This window comes from Clinocottus analis, unplaced genomic scaffold, assembly GCF_023055335.1.
Source record: "Clinocottus analis isolate CAN_PGR_092001 unplaced genomic scaffold, fCliAna1.0.p SCAF_21, whole genome shotgun sequence".
Classification (NCBI taxonomy): Eukaryota; Metazoa; Chordata; class Actinopteri; order Perciformes; family Cottidae; genus Clinocottus; species Clinocottus analis.
In genome coordinates this window covers 5968474-5989556 of record NW_027175943.1, presented here as the reverse complement: position 1 = coordinate 5989556, position 21083 = coordinate 5968474, and the positions used below count along the sequence as shown (strand labels likewise).

Sequence of the window (21083 nt, the reverse complement as noted above, 5' to 3'; positions counted from 1 at the left end):
CAGGCACACCACCACAGGGACACACACACACACACAAACACACAAACACACACACCCTCTATTATTCACAAGGAACACAGACCATGTATAAACTGTTCCTATCTTGTCTGGACCTGTGTGTGTGTGTGTGTGTGTGTGTGTGTGTGTGTGTGTGTGTGTGTGTGTGTGTGTGTGTGTGTGTGTGTGTGTGTGTGTGTGTATGTGTGTGCGCGTGTGCGTGTGTGTGGTCGGTGGGATCAGCCGGTTCAACATCATGTTACAGTAAAGTAGCGTGATGGATGGCAGGTGTTGCACAATATGTTCAGTGTCTGTGTGTGACAGCCAGTAACACTCACACCAAATTGAATCTCTGTCATTTGTTGGGAGAAAAACTATGAATTATTATGTTTAAAAACGTCAGACACAAACATCAGAAAAGTGTACTGCTGTGAAAAGGCAAGTGTACAAAATCACACTCATCTATACGGATTACCAACCAAAATTTCACAAAGTTCAAAAAGAGTGAATAAATCGACATTTTAAGAAACATGCTTCTCTGTGTGTCGAGAGTTTATTGAGGAGATTGATACCTCTCACATGTGTCAGGGCTAGTGCCGAGTCTATTCTCCATGTAGTCGCGTATAGCAACACACCTTATGACCACTATAACATTATAATTAGATGCGAAAAGTTCATTCATATGTATGGTGCTCTCTGCTGTCTGCAATCACTCTGGACTGTGTTCCTTGGTAACCACTGGAGAGGATTCAAAACACAGACACACACCCTACGTAGGCTCTTGTCCCGCCTCGTGACGCGAACACCTCAAGAAAGTAATAAGTTGCACATATTGTTCTGCTGCAACATTATGCAAATAATATTTTCTCTCTCTGCCTGCAGACCCTGTCCTGTTAGACCTATTGTAGCTATACCACTTGGATCCAGTTCGTAGTGGACTTTCTGGCACCGTCAGCACATTCACTCAAAGGTCAAACAGCCACCCGGCTGCACAGAGGCACCAGTAACGTCTGTGCATCAAGAGGGACGATGAGAATCAACTTTCAGTGTGTACTCTTTGGATGTGACTCTGTGTCTCTTGCCAGTTCAGGACAAGCTGTAAGCAGGTCTGCAGTTCTGGATCTCAGTGGTGCAGAAGTTTATCTAATCAGCCCAGGGGCATTTGAAGGGTGATAGAAGGCAACGTCGTCCAGCCTGTAAAAGCAGATTATGAAATCATTGAAAAATGTCAAAGAGTGAAATTTAACAGACCTCTAGTTTTAGGACTATCCGAAACCAAGCAGGAAACCCTGACTGAGTAAGATGGTGATCCTGCTTACTCTAGGGTTGTGACTTCAAAGTTGACCTCTGACATCCCTAAAGAGAGAAAGAAGAGTGTGGGTTCACCTGTCACAGATAGGTTTACAGCAACAGCTGAAACTGCAAACCGATTACTTTGCATTTTTAGTATTCTTTGCAGTATGTCATATGACCAAAGTATTACAATAATAGCAAGGAACTAATTACAGTGGGTTTTTTTTAAATTTTACTTATTTACACCAACGTTTCTGAGAGCAAAATATATACTGTATTTTGTACGGTATCCACATTTGTGTTATGATTTTATGTGTAGATCCAGTAACCAATAGTGCAAATCAGGCCACGGTTTTTTATTTTATGTATGACGTCTGGTTGCTTTCATGCTCAAGAGAACGTGTAGTTTTTTAATGTATGTGTCACTTTTGGAGAAAAACAAATTAACTTGAGTACATTTAAAGCTTCCCAATTTTTAGTTTACTCTTCTAACTAACACTATTAACACTCAAAATAGTCATTCAGAATCAGATTTACAGCAAAGTCTATTGCAACAATCCATTTGTTTTGTACGTTCGTTTTTAAATTGCTATATTTCCGATAATCATGAATGCAACAGTGTTTCGCGATGTTGCGTGTAAGCAGAGAACACTCTGTGATTGGACAGTGAACGGTATTAAAACACCGCCCCCCCCCCCCCCCCTTCTGCCTTTGTGGGATTCCCCGACAGCAACGTGCTCCGCTTAAACTCAAAATATTTTGGACTTTTTTGTATGTTTCGGCTCTCCGCCTCTATACCCACCAGTGACTCATCTTTCTCGGACAGCGGTAGCGGGACATACAAGGTAGATGTGTAGTCATACGTATCACCGCAAACGGCCCGCAAGCGACTCATGTGTCCGTTAAAGAAAGTTTTACGACAGTTTTGTCGAACGTTAGTCTGTCGGATTTCCACAACGTTGTGCTAACGTAAAGCTAGTTAAGCTAACGCTAAACTCTAGTAAACACAACTATGGAAGTGCGCTATTACATTGCAAACCGAACCTGTCAAACGGTTGACACTTTAGCTTGTGGGTGCATTTGGGCTTTTATTGACGTTGTTTTCACAGAGTTACTGTGGAAGATATAACTCTGTGGCCTTAGTTAGTTTGGGCCTCCCGCTGAAAGTACCACGGTTAGCTTAGCTCACTGCTAGCTTACTTTACGTTAGCTTGGGTTCACCGAGTTGATGGCGTCTCGCTCCGATTGTGACGTCCGTTTCAAAATTCAGACTTTGCGAACGGATTATATTTATACATTTTTTTAATGAAACTGTAGTCACACAGGCTTTAACCAGCGTCATTGAGCAGCTCAACGTATTTTAAACTTCGTTCATTTGTGTTTCCTGTGTAGCTGCAACCTGCAATTATCATTTTATGATTCATTCATTTTACGTCAACCGAGGTTTTTGTGAAAAAATAAGTTAAACGTTTCCTGATCTCATCTTTTCAAATGGAGGAATATGCTAAATTTCTCTTTTTGTTATTTCATTATAAATTAATATAACATTTTGCCATGTTAGTCCAAAACAGACAAAATGAAGACATCACGTTGGGCTCTTGAAAATTGGATGATTATTTTTTTTTTAAATAGTAAAAGTCATATACTATGAGTTAGCTGAACGGGAAACTCGTTAAATGGAGAGTTTGATAAAGTAAATGTTTATACTTACCTCATCGGTCTAACACCTACTTCCTGTTGATGCCCACAGCACACCTGCAATTTGGCTCTTCCTAATTTTCTCTCAACTGGAAAAGGAGAGGAAATATCGATGGAAGAGCAAGACTTTGAAGGGTTGACTTTGAGCCAGGCCCTGCCGCTCAGCCAGGGCTCCTTTAAAGAGCTGTGGGATACTGTGTAAGTTGTATTTTGATAATAGACATCAGTTTATCTTTCTGTTAAATTTTTCTTGCCCGTTTACCACAGAAAACAAGTTAACCTGTTTGTTTTTTTACAGAGCAACTCCCTCAATCTCCACCATTTCAACAAGGACTGATGTGCAGGAAGCTTGGAAGCCAGATGGGAACATGTATTTCTTGGTAAGCGTTACCTAGCCGTGCCTCTGTTCAAAAACATTCAATTGAATTGCTGGAGTGGAAAATGTTCCATTTGTCAATATTCAATCTGAAGATATTTATTTACGCAGACAAACTGAATCTCTAATTTTTACAGTTCGGAAATGAGCAAGCGCTGACTGAGGGGTTCGATGAGAAGTTGTTTGAGCTTCCCATGGAGCTGCCCACCAAAGACTGTGTTACTCCCCCTGCCTCCACCGTCCCGGTTACAATCGACCACCCAGGTGAATTTGGCTTCCAGCTTCGCTTCCAGAAGTCTGGCACTGCCAAGTCCGTGACTTCCACTGTAAGTAATCCCAACCCTAAAATCGAAAATCTCTAAAATATCGAGCTTTCCAGTATTTTAAACTGAATGGTATGTTTTACAGATTATTTCAAATTGTATATGTTCCAGATAACATACGTCTTATATCTGTTCTGATCAATGTGCCACAAATGGCTATCAACTTCAACAACAGACATCTGTACTTAGTGCAAATTCATTTAACAGAATGTAAAGTTTAACAGGACGCGCAGCAGATCCTGCAACCAAACATGGCAAGGAACAGAAGTTTGACCCCCTCGTAGGAGACAAAGGAGATTTTCACAGCTCCTTAGTTTCACTATTCACTGCTCAACTGAATTTTTCATCTATTATAAAGAAGAAAACTCCTTTTTATTTAAATCAAACTTAACTATGAACATTTTTCAAATTGAGATGTCTGGAAGTTGAAAGGTTTTACTAGTTAACTCACTCACCCCGTCTCTTAAGGTTTTCTCACCCGTCGCTTAACGTTTTCTCACCCGTCTCTTAAGGTTTTATTCCCCATACAACTATTTAAAGTTGTGTAAAACACAGAAAAGGTTTCGAATAGAGTGTTAATATCTTACCTTGGCATTGTATGTAAAATCCATTCTTTTGTAAACGTCGTGGTGGCATTCGAATGGAATCTCATTCATTGTGACTATTTGCTAAATTTTAAGGTCTAGAGTCAGTCACTGCGTTTGAAGAGCCAATGACATTACTGTTTGCTCGGTGACTCACCAGCGCTGCACTGCAGTTGGCCAGTTTAGTAAAGGTTAGGGTGCTCTGCCCTGAAACTCCCGCCCCCCGCAAGCTGTGCCCTGGTCTGTGTGAGAGTTGCTGTCTGGTTGTAAAGCCCAGCACTGACATGACGGGACATGTTCCTTCGCTGTCTTCCTCCAGCACTGAATGGGTTAAAAAGGTAAAAAGTATTTTAATTTGTCATATCTGGCCTTATTTGGAGAACCTCATATGTAGTTATTTTTCTTTCGTAGTTAATGAATACTTTTTATGAAACCTTTTAGTATAGTGTTAAACATTTAGTTTTTATAATAGTGCTCTCGTTTTTCCTGAGACAGATCTCAGACCAGTGCTCGGCGATTAATTCCTCATACATATGTTCTGTTAGTGTTAATAACATGAATGCTTTCTTCCTGTGCTTTCTCTCAGTATTCAGAGGTTCTCAACAAGTTGTTTTGCCAGCTGGCAAAGACCAGCCCGGTTGAAGTGCTGGTGAGCAAGGAGCCTCCATTGGGTGCTGTTCTCAGGGCCACAGCCGTTTATAAGAAGACTGAACATGTGGCCGAAGTGGTCCGCAGATGTCCCCATCACCAGACGGAGGACGGTAAGGAAAATGCTCCAGTGAAAAATTTCTTTGTGGAAGAATTTTTGTCTTTGCTAAAATTTCATTATGAGCACAATACATCTGAGAAGGTTAAAACATGTTCTTACCCGTTTTCCTTTCAGCTGCTGAGCATCGCAGCCATCTGATCAGAGTGGAGGGCAGCCAGAGAGCTCAGTATTTTGAAGATCTGCACACAAACCGGCACAGTGTGACTGTCCCTTACGAGCCCCCACAGGTGCGGACTGCCCCACTCGATTTGTCTGAGAGGGAACTTGTCTTCTATAGCAGTTATTTTCCTAATATTTGAACCTCAAATATTTTCTTTGTGAGTATATGAACCAACAGCAAATAACATTTTAGCCTGAAAATCAAATGTTCATAAAGTGCAGACATTCTGAAACCATCCATAAATGTGTTGCCTAAAACAAACAAAAAAAGGCTGCGTTTTGGACTTCCAAAGGACTTAAATAACAAGAAAAGTTGCCCTTTCCCCTGGACTGTACACACTGATACCATCAGTCAGTAAAATTGTTCTTCTCTTCCTGCCTCAGTTGGGCTCAGAGATAACAACCGTCCTGCTGAGCTTCATGTGCAACAGTTCCTGCATGGGGGGCATGAACCGCAGACCCATCCTCACCATCCTGACCCTGGAGACGCCAGAGTAAGTGTTGCTCCTCTTTTATCACATGTGAAGGAGATGGCAGGAATCTATCGTTGGCGTGTAAAGAAGAGGTTTTACCACTCAGTAGATGGATGCTTTTTTGTGTGTTTTTGCTCAGGATATCCCTTTTTTATTTGTTTGTGCTGCTTAGGAAAGCATTCTTTACTCTTCTCACATCTTTGCAGGGGACTTGTTTTGGGCCGGAGGTGCTTCGATGTGCGTGTCTGTGCTTGTCCGGGCAGGGACCGCAAAACTGAGGAGGAAAATAGCACCAAGATGCAGAACGGCACCAAACAAACTAAAAAACGCAGTAAGTTTTTGTTGCATTTCTTGAGGTTTCCGTCTCGACTTGCTGTTTCCTTGCTAACCTCCTCGCGTTGGTTTCTTTAGAGAGCGCCCCCCCGGCTCCGACTCCCGACGCCGCTTCTATGAAAAAGTCCAAGTCGTTCTCCAGTGCAGAAGAGGAGGAGAAGGATGTGTATGCCCTGCATGTAAGTAAAGACACTTAATGTTATAATGCTGGGCGGCTTTACAAAATGTTTCATTCCGTTTGATAATTCCACGTTAATCTCTCCTGCAGGTTAAAGGTCGCGACCGTTATGAGATGTTCAAGAAAATCAACGATGGTCTGGAGTTGCTGGACAAAGAAAAGTAAGAACTGCATCCTGGAAACATCCTGAATTACTTTCTCTGGATTAAACTTGTACCTTTTATTATTATTGCAATATAATATCTCAACGTAATCCACACATTAAGGCAGCTACTCTTGTCATTGGCTAATTGAGAATTTAATCCCTGAGTCTCTAACTGGATTTTAGCCTCAACTCCACTGCTGTTTTATAGCGATTACTTGCCTCTAGAGGTCACTGTGCATCATATTTAAATAAAACCCAAGTCAACTGAGTTCATTATGTCGTAATAACCATTTTAAATTTGGCCTTGTCTGTCACATCTGCCTTAATTTGCCTTAATCTGACACTGGCTGCTTTCTGTCTATAGCAAAACCAAGACCAAGGTGTCTGTGAAGCATGAATTTCCTGCGCCTTCCAGCGGAAAGAGGCTCAAGCAAAGAGGAGAAAGAAGCGACAGTGAATGAATCTTCAATCATGCAAACCGATGCCCCCGGCCTTCCACGCCATCGGGTTCATTTCATCGGGGTGGGACTTTGAATCAGGAGGGCTTTTCTTTAATCAGTGTTGATCTTGGCAGGGATTTTCCTTTTCATTGAAATTTTTATAAATTTCATGTCTTTCATAATGGATTGTTTTGAGTCTGAGGTCGACTACAACTGAAGATATGGTTAATCTTGTTTTTTTCCATCGTTTATTTTTTAGTTTTTTATATTTCTTTGGTAATTATGATTTCAAAAATCCTGATGAATGAATATTAAGTCACTGCCATTCGTTTAAAGTCACACTACCTCCGTAAATCATCTTTCTGTTACTTTCCCGGTAGCACATACGATTTCAAACATTTACGTCCTGCTAAACTCTTCTTCTGGCGGTCAATCGGACCAAATGTTTCAGTTAAGCTCTGAGTAGATTATATGCAAAACGGTATTAAAATGAAACATTGTGTTTTTTTTGAATTTTTAAGAAAATGAACGGTAGATATTGGGCTGGCTGGATCACCCCAAAAGCTTATCAGCTTCTAGTAAATGTAACTTTTATACACAGCAGAAACTAAAAAGAGGGATTTTGACAGAAACATTTGGACAATAAATTTGCAACAGAACATGTGCGGACATAATGTAACCAGATAAACAGTTTTATACAGTGCAAGCTACTTTTTATATGATTTGATTTTTTTTTTTTTTTTTTTCCACTTTCAGCACTTCAGTTTGATATTAACCACTTTCATTACACTGCCAAAAACTAAGGGTATTACTCAGTCTTATTTTTGTTTAGATTAGTTTGGGAACTTAGTTTTGTATTAGATGTTTCTATATTTTTCATTGTTTTCATGGATTTTTTTGTACTAATTTGCATTTTGTTACTCAACGCTTTAAACAAAAATAAATGCCTTATGTCAAACTCTTGTATTCTGTTACTTCACATACATCAATGTTTTCCGTCTGCGTCTTTGGTTCCTGTAAGTGTTCATTACACACTACTTTTTTCATAAAAGAACTTTGCATGTTTGGAAGATGCAAATCCAGCAGCTTGTTGTTGAGCTTGGTTGAAGGGAGTCTTGTGTTGCTAGTCAAATGTGCTGTTTTTCCACCGTCCGTGTTGCAGCGGGTGTTTTATTAGTTGCTTCTCTTCAGAGAAGCAGGTCACATCTGAAGTATCCTGGCCTGGGTGAGTAGTGAGACATGTACGTTATTACTTTAGCTTCATGTCGTTTTAATGTATTTGGTTCTTCTTTAAATTATATTTCACAGCAGCTGTCCTGTGAAATTTCAGCTGCCGTTAATCCAGAATCCACCATGGGAAAGTTATATTTCGAAAGAATTTGGATTTTAATTTCTTGTGAGTATTTTCTCTCTTGTGTTTATCTGTAAAATACATAATTTCATAATTGCAAGTTATGTGATAATCGTGACCGATTAATCCAAATCTCAATTGGATTTTAAAAGTTATGCAAATTTCCACAGCTGAATGTTTGTGAACTTGTCTTATCTAAAATATAACTGAAATACTAAAGAACTTGAGGATCTGGTTACTCTATTCTGTTTGTGGGGTAGCTGAAGAAATTTAGCCAAATTCTGAATCTGCAGTTACGTAAATAAATGATCCTTCAGTTGTCATTTTTCATCGTAATTCTCAAGGGTGGTTGGATAAAATATCAATTTAACAACCTCCACATCCGTCCGATTGGATCAGCGCCTCACAAACAAACGGCTCTCCTCTGCGTATGTTCCTCTCCAGCTCTGGTGCTGATGTGCAGCGCTGCAGAGCAGGAGTACTTCCTTCACGATTGGAGAAACCTCACATGGCAAGAGGCCAGGACCCACTGCCAGGTACAACAGGAAGCTCACTTCTATGCGCAATGAGGCCGGACTGTTTGGAAATACTGACGAGCTTGTGTTATTTAATTGTTATTTAACTTGTAAAGCACGTGTGTTTGAAGCAGCATTTAATTCTACAGTTATCAAATAAAAACTGGCATTCAGAGCTGGTGATTAGCATATATATATATATATATATATATATATATATATATATATATATATATATATATATAGAACAGTAGACCGTCCATTTAGTTCAGGCCGGTACCAACGAAAACCATCTTAAGTGTGAAAAGCTCGATCTGCTCTGATCCTCTGTAAGAGATGACTGTGTCCTTTCGCGTCCCGTCAGGTCTGTTTCAAAGAGCTGGTGACGGTGACCCCTGAAAACATCAAAACCATCTCCCAGAATCTCACCTCTGATTGCTGGGTCGGTCTCCGCAAGACTTTCTCCTCCTCCGGCAATTCCAGCATGGACTGGTCGCGCTGGGCCGACGGGGAACCCCTCGTCTTCCAGAACTGGTACCCTGGTTGGCCGGTGCTCAAATACCCCCCCTCCCAAACAGTCTGCTACTGTGGCTGTCAAGCCACGACGCCGTACCCGACAGCGGCTCAAATCAACAGTGAACCCAAAGCATTTTGCATGCGATCGCCCACGCTGCAGCCGGACGTAAACGAGACCACCCCGAACTACATCGAGGACTCGTGCGTGGCCATGCTCAGCTTCGGGGCCTGGGTGGAGAAGAAGTGCTCTGAGCTTCTGTCTTTCATATGTTACGACGGTAGGACTCATTTAACGCCTGCAGTGTTGCGGCTCCTGGGAGTTTCCATCACTTTTCATCATAGAGCCACTGTACATGACATACGCAGCTGCCACCTAATCCCTCGCGTATTTTCTTTTACCTTCGTGGATGCCAATTATCGATCTTCCCCTCACATCCGTCCGCAGACCGTTTCTTCGGCCGAGCCAGCGTGACCGACGTCACCTCCGAGAGTGCCGTTCTCTCGTGGCTGCCCGCGCCCGGGGACATCGAGCACTACCGCGTTGAAGTCAAGGTCGACGACGAGCTCAAAGAGTTCCAGACCAACAATTTGACCTCTGACCTCGTCGACCTGACAGCAGGCACCCGATACTCCGTCCAGGTGTTCCCCGTCAAGTGTCGGAGAGACCTCGACCCGCAGGAAGTCGCCTTCTACACCAGTGAGTTTGCATGAAAATGACACATGAACTTTTTCCACTCGTGAGCAACCCTAGTGCGACGCCTTCTCTCTCTTTGCAGCACCAAACAAAGTGGAAAACCTCACCGTCACTCATGTGACAGAAACCTCAGTCCTCCTGAGCTGGAACAAGCCAGCTGGGAACGTGGGTTTCTATCTGATTGAGGTCCCGGGAGGAAGGAGGTTTGAAAATAAAAACGAGGGCCAAGAAGTCGGCAGTTTGACGCCTGGAAACGTGTACACGTTCGCTGTGCTCTCGGGAGTCTGGGACAATTCTACTTGGAGTGAAGAGACCAAGGTCACGGCATACACCAGTGAGTTTAAAATAACACGAATGCAATGATGCTGATGCCTGATGCCTGATGCAGATAAGAAAGCTGGTGTGTTACACTGTACAGATGGGCTAGTTCTTTTTTACATGAGGAAAACATTTCTAGCCGGTTATTTGCTTGCTAAACATAAAATTCAAATCAGCCGATGCAAATTGGAGCCACATCTGACCAGAACAGTGACACACTGTGTGATTGTGGCTGACGTGGTTTTATTACTCGCCTTTCAGAGCCAGGGAAAGTGTCCGGCCTGAAGGCGTCGGAGAATACCGTCGACTCACTGCAGCTGAACTGGATGCGACCTGACGGGAGGGCCTCAGGCTTCAAGGTGGTGGCCACGAGGGGCAGCCAGTGAGTATTCACACAATGCGCTCGCTCCGTTTACCTTTAGATACATTTATCGGTCGGTCCGCCTCAGAAATATTTCAACATATTGAAATAAATCAAATCCAAATGAATTTCAGCGTTATTAATAGAAACAAGGCCAGATAAATTGACATTTTTTTAATCAAATTTTATCCCATGGTACACGTATTCTTTTCTAAATCTGTCTGATGTGAGGTTTATTCAATCTGTATGATCATCTGAGCTTTTTTATCTGAAGTTTAAATTGTCTGAATTTTTGGGCCCTGGTTGTGATAAACTGCTATTGTCTGGTACGCGTCTCTCTGGAGATGCGCCGCTGCTCCTTCTTCTTCTTCTTCTTCTTCTTCTTCTGCCTGCTGCGGTTTGAATCAAGTAACGGCTTCTCTTCCTACCAGCGTGGTGTTTAACGAAAGCGTGAACCGAACAGAAGTGAAAGTAACGCAGCTGCCCGTGGGCTCCGAGATCACCCTCGGCGTGACGGCACTGACGGCGCGTGACACCCTGGAGGGAGACCAAGTGACCGTCGTCAGCTACACCGGTGACTCTGAGCTTCTGGTTCAGCATCTTTTGCCGCACGGCTGCTTTACAGAAGCGGAGCAAAAACTCCACCCTGCTGTGTTGCATGTCACTAATCTGACTTTGTGACTCCCGCGTAGCTCCCGGACCCGTCGACAACCTGACTCTGGTCGCCACGTTTGACTCCCTCACTGCCACGTGGGAGCCAAAGGAGGTCAACTCTTTCACCGTGGAGCTCCAGCTGGAAGGCGAACGTGTGAACGCAACGCACAACCTCACTGAATCCAGGAAGCACTGGTCTGGACTGAAGACTGCAGCCAACTACACCGTGATCGTCTCCGCCTTTAGTGGACATCTCAAGGGCCCGCCAGTGGCGGGCTCCAAGTTCACCAGTGAGTCGCTCTGGGGCTCGTTGTGTTGTCTCCATACGCGTGTTGTAAGAAATAATTCTGAACACGGCGGGGGTTGATTTGGCGGAGAGTCAGTGTGATTCAGTAAACAGTGAGGCTGATGACGCTGACGGACTGCATTAGTGTCCCGTAAAGGCAATTTATACCCTGCAGGGAATGTCGGACTCCGACACTAATAATAAATAATATTGATATATCTCATGTTATTCACATAATGTAAATGCGTCATATAGCTGTTGTTGAAAAAAATGCAAACTAAATAGATTCACAATTCGGGTTAGGGTTCATGATAATCTATAACTGTTACTACAGCCTTTAATCAAAAATATCAGAACCCTTTATTGCCAGATATGTTTCCATACGAGGAATTTGTCCTGGCGGCTGGTGCGTACAGACAAACAACAATCAACGCAGGGCAGGAAATAGAAACATATTGCATTTACAATAAAATATAAAATAAAGTGCACAGCCAAACTACACACTATGATACACCGGACTATGATTTGTGATGGGAATCCTTTGACTCGTATTCACCGCCTCATGTTCCCTCTCTTCTCTTTCCTTCAGGCCCGTTGCCGCCTACGAACGCCGGGGTCAACGCCTTCGATAAAAACCAGATCACCTTCCAGTGGAGAGCGCCCGACAACATAGCGAGAGTCCGATACTCCGTCAGGATCAACTCCAGCTTCTGGGGCCACGACCTCTCCGACCATGTGGACAACAAGACCGAGTACAGGTTCGGCGGCTTGCGATCCGGGACGAAGTACGACTTCGAGGTGCGGACGATGGCGGACGGACAGTCAAGTACGCCAGCGGTCGTGTCGCAATCCACAGGTGAGCCTCTCGGCGCTGAAAGAGCGTGCGGATCGTTGCGCACACGTTAGCCTGTTAGCAGCGAACTGTTTGACTCCGTCGCAACGTTTTCCTAAGCGTCCCACAAGTTGTATATACTTTCACAAAGCTCGTACAACAGTCAGTTTCAGTTTGCTGAGATGAATAGACTTGAGAAAAAGCTTTTTTTCTTTGTGCATTGAAGGAAACTTTGAGGTTTCAGAGAACATTTTATAAGATTTTGGCGGTTATTTCTTTAAAAGGTTGCAGGAAACTCTCAAAATCTAAAGTTTTGGTGCTTTCTTTTTACAGCATCTACTTGTAACTAGAGCCAGACTGATGCTCCATTTTGAAACTGACACCATGTATTCTTCTAAATGGATGTTTTACACTACGGATGAGAGCGCTTCCTTGTTTTCAGCTTCCTCTTCACACATCTCAGTCTCTCTTTGTTCCCCAGTTGTGGAGAAAAGGGAAATCAGTCTGTCCATGTCGTGCTCCTCGGCTCAATCTCTGCTCTGCGATGAACCCGCCACCAGGGAAAGTGTGTTTACTCAGGTATGACGATCACCGCGTGGGCAGAAACAGAAACGGGGTCTGGGAGTAAAAACGTAATGAGACACTTAAAAAGTTCTTTTTTTAAACACACTTCTGATTTAAAATTGACTAAATGTGCAGTGATGATCCGGAGTGTGTGTGATAAGGACTGCCTGAGTTGTGTGTTTCATGAAAACAGTTGGTTTTGTGCGTGTCCATAAACAGCTTTGTGTGTTTTGTGTGTCTCGTTGCAGTTTCGTGAACATTTCAACCAGCTGTTGGGGGACAATGTCTCCTGGCAACTTGAGAAGCAGCAAACTGAAAACAAAGGAACACAAGAAGCATAATTATGTGTTATTATGTATTATTGTTATTGATTAATTGGTTTTGGTGAAGAACAGCAAAACTATAATAATACTAAAAACCTATTTACTCTTGTTTTTATTTCTTTTATAAAGTTGTTTGGCCCATGATGGTAAAAATAAATGAAAAAAGACTTAATGGTCAACCTGTCATCAAGAGCTAATATGAGATAATGTGAGCTAATATGCCATTCATAATTATCTTATTTTATTCTCTTCCTGGAGATGGGCTCCCTTTCTTCAGCAAATATTTTAAGACTGTATTTCATCTTCTAGCACTTAATAAAGCTTTCCATCTGAAATCACATCAATCTTGTTCAAAGTCTTCAGAGAATAGAGTTTATTATACTATTACACTAAATGTTTGTGGTTTACTCCAATATCACTGCACGCTGAAATAAAACTATATTCATCATCAATTCTGGTTTCATAAATGACCAAACATAAGTAATAGTAGTGCACCGTATCTTCTTTATTTTTAACAGCTTTATTTATTGGATTTCCACACAGATTATAGACGATATATAATAATTAGCATGTTCAACTATAACCCTCGGTTGGCTTCAAATTAGATTAAAGAAGAAGACCAAAAATGAATTTTGATCAGAGAAACAAATTGTCACACTCTCTTTTTTCAAGTGAACATCTTGAATTCTCATCTGTGATGACGAGAATCTGCTTGGCTTTGTTTGATCAGGAGAAGCGAAGCAGCATCGTAGTTGTTGGCTTTTGTGTTGTCGACCTGCACACATAACACCTCCATCCCCTGAGACGGTGCCGTTATAAATAGTTATTACACACATTACGAGCTGCTCGGTTCTCGCTGACTGCTTCCTCTGTTAAAGGGGATGTGAGGAAAGGGCGGAGTGGTTCAGCTCACTGTTTGAACGCGTTGTGAGGTCACGGGTCGACGAGCACGAGAAGCAGTTGAAGTCAGAGGAGCCGGAGCGTCGAGCGGCCGCATGGCGCCGAGAAACCAGGAGGAGGCCGAGAGGGAAACGCCTGCAGGTGAGTGATGGACAGCAACTCTCCAAACTTCACGAAGACGACCCTCCCAAACAAGAATTATAGAAAGGACTGAAAGAAGGAACGCGTTCACGTTCTTCAGCTGTTCAATGTGTTTTTTCTTCTGGCTTCAAAGTCCAAGTTGACTTTGACTTCTTTTAGAAGGTGTTGCAGTTTCATCTCAGTTTGTTTTTGCCACCAGGCGCCGGACGCCGTCAAACACGTCAGCTGACGATTCCAGTGGTTGTTGCTACGGCAACGGCAATCCTGGTCACAGCACTTATTTTGTGTTTCGTATTATTTGGTGAGAATATAAGAGAATATATTTTTTATGAAATATCAATATATGTACTGTAAATATTGTACACTTTCCAGGTGATTTGATTCAGATTCTGACAGTTAAAGGGTTCAGAGTGTGTGTGTGTGTGTGTGGGGGGGGGGGGGGGGGGAGAGAAAGTGAGAGTGTGTGTGTTAGAGACAGAGAGAGAGAGAGAGAGAGAGAGAGAGAGAGAGAGAGAGAGAAAGTGTGAGAGTGTGTGCGTTTGAGAGAGAGAGAGAGAGAGTGTGTGAGAGAGAGAGAGAGAGAGTGTGAGAGAGAGAGTGTGTGTGAGAGAGAGTGTGAGAGAGAGAGAGAGAGAGAGAGAGAGTGTGTGTGAGAGAGAGTGAGAGAGAGAGAGAGAGAGAGAGAGAGAGTGAGAGAGAGAGAGAGAGAGAGAGAGAGAGAGAGAGAGAGAGAGAGAGAGAGAGAGAGTGTGTGTGAGAGAGAGTGAGAGAGAGAGAGAGAGAGTGTGTGTGAGAGAGAGTGAGAGAGAGAGAGAGAGAGAGAGAGAGAGAGAGAGTGTGTGAGAGAGAGAGAGAGAGAGAGAGTGAGAGAGAGACAGAGAGAGAGAGAGAGAGAGAGAGAGAGAGTGTGTGTGTGTGTGTGTGTGTGTGTGTGAAAGAGTGAGTGTGTGTGAGTGAGTGGGGGGTTGTGTGCATACAACATAGATTTCCTGTCACTTGAACTACAATCCATCTGGAAGTAAATCCATAACAAAGTAAAACACGTTTGCAGTAAGTTATTTGATAACTCGTGTTCATTGATCAAAAACAATTTGTCAGCTACGTGGACGCGAGTGGATCACACCTCCAAAACTTCAAAAGAAGAGCTGATGATGACGACGGAGCGACTGCAGCAGTGCCAACGAGAGCGCCACGACGCGGACCTGATGCTCCACGCCGTCACTCGCGGTGACGTAACGCTTCATTCCCTGACACGAACACGATGCACACGTCACATCAAGTTGATTTAACGGATAAACCGGTGACGCCCTCTTACACTTAGCAGCCTGCTGGATTGTTGACCCTTTACCTTCACCATCCTCCCGCTGCGCGCAGACTCCAGGTGCAGCTTGTGTCCGGCCGGGTGGTGGTGGTGGAGGAGTCACTGCTACTTCTTCTCAGTGGGTCTGCAGGAAGATCGGCGGTGGAACGAGAGCGCCGAGTTCTGCCTGCAGCAGAACAGCAGCCTGGCTGTGCTCAAGGACGCAGGGGAGATGGTAGGAGAGGAGGCGTCACCAGACAGGAGACTGCAGGTGGCATTGCGTCCTCTTAAATCTCGCTTCCTCCTCAGGAATTTGTCCAAGGTGTGATGAAGAGGTTCCCTCTTTTCCCCTTCCTGTGGATTGGACTGACGGACGCCGGGCGGGAGGGTCAGTGGCTGTGGCTGGACGGGACGGACACCCAGCACCACATGGCGTAAGTCAGCGGCACAAACGGTCTTCATATGCAGGAGGGAATGATGGAGACGTTGAACATCTGAGCGCAGAGACGACAGGAGAGGTACAGAGGAGGATCTCCTGTCTGTCGACATTCCTCCCTGCAAGATAGGTGAACTATCGGCCTTTGTTTTTCTACAGATTCTAGTTAAAACCAGATTTATGGGCATCGTTATGGGGACTTCCCAGCTCAAACTGTGAAGACCCAACATGTGGTCATTAATGTGTCCTATTTAGACATTTGTACGTCAGAAAAATAGTTGTGACAACCCCAGCACATCCAGGACGTCCCTTCATCTCAGATGAATTTGGTTTAAATTCAGCTGCTGTGACGTCGTCTCTCATCAGCTGCCTGTGTGTTTGAAGGGTGACGGTGGAGTGGGATGCGGATCACAGGGACTGTGCAGACCTGAGGGGAGGCGGGAGTGTCTTCGCCTCCAGCTGTGAGGCCTATGCACCCTGGTTGTGTAAGAGAGGCTCATAACACACAGCGACACACATTTTATATGTCTTTTCTCTATTTGTTTTTTTATTATTTTTTTTTTATCAAAGACTGGGTACTGTTACAAAATGTGTAATGCATGTCAGAAGATATATTCAGAGATAAGAAGGAAAGACAATATACAATGCATATTAAATATGTATTATGTTCATATCTGAAAGTGCTTGCATGCATGGGGACGCAAAAATGTGCTTGTACACGTGTCCTCGCATAAATATGACTGCTGTATGAATTGTAGTGCTTTCATTTAAAAAATATAAATACATTTATTTACTCAAAGTTTTTGTTTGTCATGGTCTGATCACAATTCTCTCACATCATTGCAGATTTTTAGATTCTTTTTCAAACGTGGCACGATCAGATATGTCTATAAACAATAGCATCAGCACCTTGATAGCGTCTAACTATAGAAGTTAAGTTCAGCCTAATGGGCAGAAATTGACACATTTAAAGCAACATTTATGGGAAGAAAATTGATGGGAATTTCCAAATACTGAAGCGCTTTTGAAAGTCAGAGCTTGTGCTTTTAAAATCTAACTGATGAAACCACTTTCAAAGGAAATCTTCATCTTCGTGCAGATTTTGTTTTCTGTACGCTTTCAATGCAATTTTTGTCGAGGTCCGTGTGAATTCTTCCAAGCGTCCAGTAAGAGTTGTTTAAAGTGCAGTTATCTCCGTATTTATTTGCTGTATTGTCATGCATGTGCGACCATCCAGCGGGGCGAACAGAGGGTACAGCTTCTCCCTGAAGCTTCCGGTGAAGGTGTAGATGTGGGACTTAGTTTCTGCGTTGTAGAAGGAGATCTGGCCCTCCTCGTAGTCCAAGTAGATCCCCAAACGTCGGGGAATGAGGCCGGCGGGCAGCGCGGTCTCCGGCTCGGTGCAGGCGTAGAAATGCTTCGGGCTGCGCCACAAGACCCAGTAGCTCTGCTTCGGGGTCATGGGGAACCGGCCTTGGCGCTCGGAGCCGGCAGTGGTCACGCCCACGCGCCAGTAGCCGTTTTTGGCTATGTCCACCTCCCAGTAGTGGCGGCCGCCGCTGTAGCCCTCCCAGCCCAGCACGCAGGGCCAGCCGTCGAAGCGCTGCAAGCTGGACGGCAGGTCGGACTCCGAGAGGCCCTCCTGGACCCGGCGCTGGTCATCCGACAGCTGCAGCCAGGGGTGGTTGGTCTGGGGGTCCAGGATCACGTCGGCTGGTAGGAAAAAGAGAGAGAAGTGTGATTGATGTGTTTGCTTCTTCTCTGTGAGATAAGGTGGAGATGTCCACTGATCCTACCTGCCGCACTGCAAATCCAGCTCCAAACTGAAATTGAGACACAGACATTGTATTAAAGACACATTTGATAAACCAGGGAAATGTTCATCGTGCATGTTCCAAACCGGTGGTTTACAGGATGGGACGAGGGGTCGCGAGGTGATTTTAAAGTCTGAGATGATACTAAATCCGACTGCTCAACATTATCTTACAGGTATATTGTTTTGGACATTTTGCGTAAAGTTCCTTTTCAGGGTTCTGCAAAATATATATAAGAATGAACTGTTTGATTGAAGTGCTCATAACTCATAATAAGACAAACTGTGAGTGCTGGTTTCAAGGAGACATTTCTCTGTATTCACAGATCACAAGTAAAATAGGTTGAGGACCACTTCTACCAATCAATATAGTATAATCCTATTTTTGCTTTAAGCTTGGGTGAATCAGCGTCATTTTGGTGTTTAAGATTAAGATGAGTTTAAATTTAATTCAGGAATGCGCACCTGAGTTGGGGATGTATCTCGGGATCCCTGCTGTCCAGGTCCTCTGCTTGGCCAGTAACCACAACTGCGGAATAACTCTCTGGAAAAGGAAATCATAAAAATGTTTCATAAGACACACTGAATGAAAGCCCTGAACGTCATAACCGTGCACAAATAGGGCAAAGGGCAGAATATTGCTACTGTACAAGTAGCAGGAAGTCATGTGACGTATCTAGGCCTTAACTGTATACATAAAATAAAGTAAACCAGACTCCAACCTTAAAATATTAAAATTCAATCGAGAACTTTGCTTCGTGCAACACGACATCATCTGCGTACGCGATGATAATAGTGACGACTGGAGATAAAGTAATCCTATTATTTATCAAAGACATTTATTGTTTGCAGTTTATCATGTCGTATAAACCGAATCACCGAGTTCCTTTATTGATGCTCCGCACGCATTCCCAGAGTTCACTCAACTGTCACGTTACATAAAGTAGTTTCACAACCACGTCACGGCCGCGCTGCGCGCTCTCCATGAACAACCGCTTGTTTTTTTTTTGTTTGTTTCTCTCTCTGTGTGTGTGTGTGTGTGTGTGTGTGTGAGACTCGGCGGCTTCTCACCACGCTGTCTTCTTTGAGCAGAGACCAGGTGATGAACTCCAGCAGAGGCAGCAGGTTGACCAGCCGCTTCTTCTTCAGGCCGAGCTGACGCAGCACTTTCCCCAGCTCGTCGCTCTGAACGCCACAGCGCTGCAAAGGCAAAAGCGTTTGCTTCAAAACAAACACGTGACAGGGACTCTGACAAAGGGCTTGCTCAAAAGCTGAATAGCGTCCATTTGACATTACACTTTAACACACTTACGGTACATTTGTTTACGGTACTGTTATCTGTTTGTGCCCTTTATTTGATATTTGTTACTCTACTCTTTTACATGTGTTGCTTGTCTAAATGTATGCCACCCCGCCAAGACAAATTCTTCGCATGTGTAACATATCGAGCAAAACAAATGGTTTTGATTCTGATTTCTGTCGTTTTGGGGGTTTTAATCCTAGGACTCCTCACCTCAGACACCTTTTGCAGCTCCTTGGCCCACTCCATGATCCTCAGCTGTGTCTTCTCATTGGCATCCTCTTCTTCGTCGTCATTTTGTTCACTCTCGGATGCCTTCAGGAGCTAGTGGAGATAGATATTTGTTGGTCTTTGTTATATCTGAACGGGGTTTCCTTTCACAGCCACAGCTGTTACAAAGATTGCACCTTCAATCCCGAATAGATTGCTACTGTTTGGTCTTAATCTCCAGCCACAATACTCCGTCACACGCTGACCTGGTCGACGTGGTGGAGCTCGTCGGCCCACTCCAGGATCAGCTTCCTGCTCTCCTTAAGGCTGCGCTCGCCGAGGCTGTCTGAACTCTGGGATTCTTTGGTACTGGTGCTCTCCTCTTGGTCGCCACTGGCCTGCTTCAACACAACAACAACAACAGCAACAACACACACGGTCAAACAATGGCCGCCGCTCTTCGAAACATAGTGGCGGTGTCACTACTGCAAGAAGACGACAAGAAGATGACATCAGGACAAAGTGAAGTCAGATCCGGTGCGTTCCTCTGACGTTGCGTGTTGCTGTCCACCCTGCATGAGGGTCACGCAACCAGACCATAATAGAGTCAATAAACTTGAGCGCTATCAGCACACGCCCGCATACCCGCGTCATCACTCTGCATCAGCCAGCAGAGCAAGCGTTTCCCATAGAAACGCTTATCCAATCCGGGTCGGGCCGTGTAACGTAAAGCTTTTATTTCCGGCAGTAAACTTTTACCAGACTTAAAATGATAAACCATATTGAGGTTTTTCCATCAAAATGCTCTCATCTGGGTTTCACTCAACTTTTAACCTGAGCAACATTTATGTAACTATAATAAATTTGAAATTAAAGGATGAAAAATTGGGTTCAAACATGAGCATTCCCTTGTCCAGTTTCTTAACGCTACAATTGATGCAAGTTATTCACACAAAAGCTTTCTTCCTTTTTAATAAGTAATATTAATATAGAATTGTAATATAATTGTAATTCCCCTTTCAACTACAAAGTAATTAATAAAACGACAGGAAGTTCAGACTGCTGGTCAGAGTTTTAACTAAAACCAGAAACTGGATCACATGTCCCCTCAGCTTCAGACGCTGCATGGCTCAAGTATCTTATGATTAGGTTTTTAGGTCCTGGTGTTTGCTTAATATTATACAATTTACTTTTATTGTATTTTTAACATTGTGTGTGTGTGTGTAGGTGTGGGTGTTTTGGGCTGCATGTTTTGTATGATATGTACTGTAATAAATAGGATGTTAAATATTGTAAAATGAGCAGCAAGGCCACTGACTCTTCCCTCCTTCCTTGCTTCCTCCTCTCGTGTCCTACCTTGCAGACTTGATCCACTTGCTGCTTCCAGTGATGGATGAACTGCACACACTGCTGCAGGCTGCGTAGATCCTTCAGGCTGTTCTGGCGAGGATGCTGCTGCCAAAAAACAGAGAGAGAGAAAAAAGAAGTTAAAAACAAAACAGAATCCCTGAAATATTCTCAATCAGGAAATATCTGTTTCAATAAAATCAAGGATGTGTTAATGTGCCTGTGAGTGCTTGGTGAGGTTGTTGGGGACCGAGCTGTGAATCTGGACGTCCTCGTCGGGCAGCGTCCAGCGCACGACCCCGATGGAGCTGCTCTGGGTGCTGCTGTCGCCCAGCTTCAGCACGTCCACTCCTGCAAACAGTTATAAGAGAAAACACAATAGCCTTTCAGAGCGTCTTGAAGAGTGCCGACAATCAATTATTTACAGGCACAATCAAAGTCTTTAAGCCCCGAA

General features: G+C 43.7%; 3 protein-coding genes across 3 annotated transcripts in view; 2 read left to right on the top strand and 1 right to left on the bottom strand.

The window, feature by feature from the left end:
• Nucleotides 1-2013: 2013 nt before the first annotated feature.
• On the top strand, nt 2014-7726 carry tp53 (tumor protein p53). The gene is made up of 11 exons (XM_068587172.1): nt 2014-2135; nt 3041-3186; nt 3287-3368; nt 3502-3690; nt 4858-5032; nt 5155-5267; nt 5584-5693; nt 5879-6003; nt 6084-6184; nt 6274-6344; nt 6693-7726. The coding sequence occupies exons 1-11, from the start codon at nt 2064-2066 to the stop codon at nt 6787-6789; spliced, it is 1281 nt and encodes a 426-aa protein (XP_068443273.1). The 5' UTR covers nt 2014-2063; the 3' UTR covers nt 6790-7726.
• Nucleotides 7727-14177: 6451 nt separating this feature from the next.
• LOC137792584 (C-type lectin domain family 12 member B-like) lies at nt 14178-16766 on the top strand. Its single transcript, XM_068588318.1, has 5 exons — nt 14178-14223; nt 15322-15450; nt 15598-15758; nt 15833-15957; nt 16344-16766. The coding sequence occupies exons 1-5, from the start codon at nt 14178-14180 to the stop codon at nt 16459-16461; spliced, it is 579 nt and encodes a 192-aa protein (XP_068444419.1). The 3' UTR covers nt 16462-16766.
• si:dkey-219e21.2 (E3 ubiquitin-protein ligase TRIM39) overlaps nt 16499-21083 on the bottom strand; it is a 6247-nt gene continuing 1662 nt past the window's right edge. Inside the window, exons 3-10 of the mRNA XM_068588317.1 lie at nt 20850-20980; nt 20639-20734; nt 19549-19680; nt 19286-19396; nt 18844-18972; nt 18238-18316; nt 17756-17782; nt 16499-17672 (exon numbers count right to left, since the gene is read on the bottom strand). Coding sequence (XP_068444418.1) covers nt 17137-17672; nt 17756-17782; nt 18238-18316; nt 18844-18972; nt 19286-19396; nt 19549-19680; nt 20639-20734; nt 20850-20980 — 1241 coding nt within the window. The 3' untranslated portion in view covers nt 16499-17136. The remainder of the gene's footprint in view (nt 17673-17755; nt 17783-18237; nt 18317-18843; nt 18973-19285; nt 19397-19548; nt 19681-20638; nt 20735-20849; nt 20981-21083) is intronic.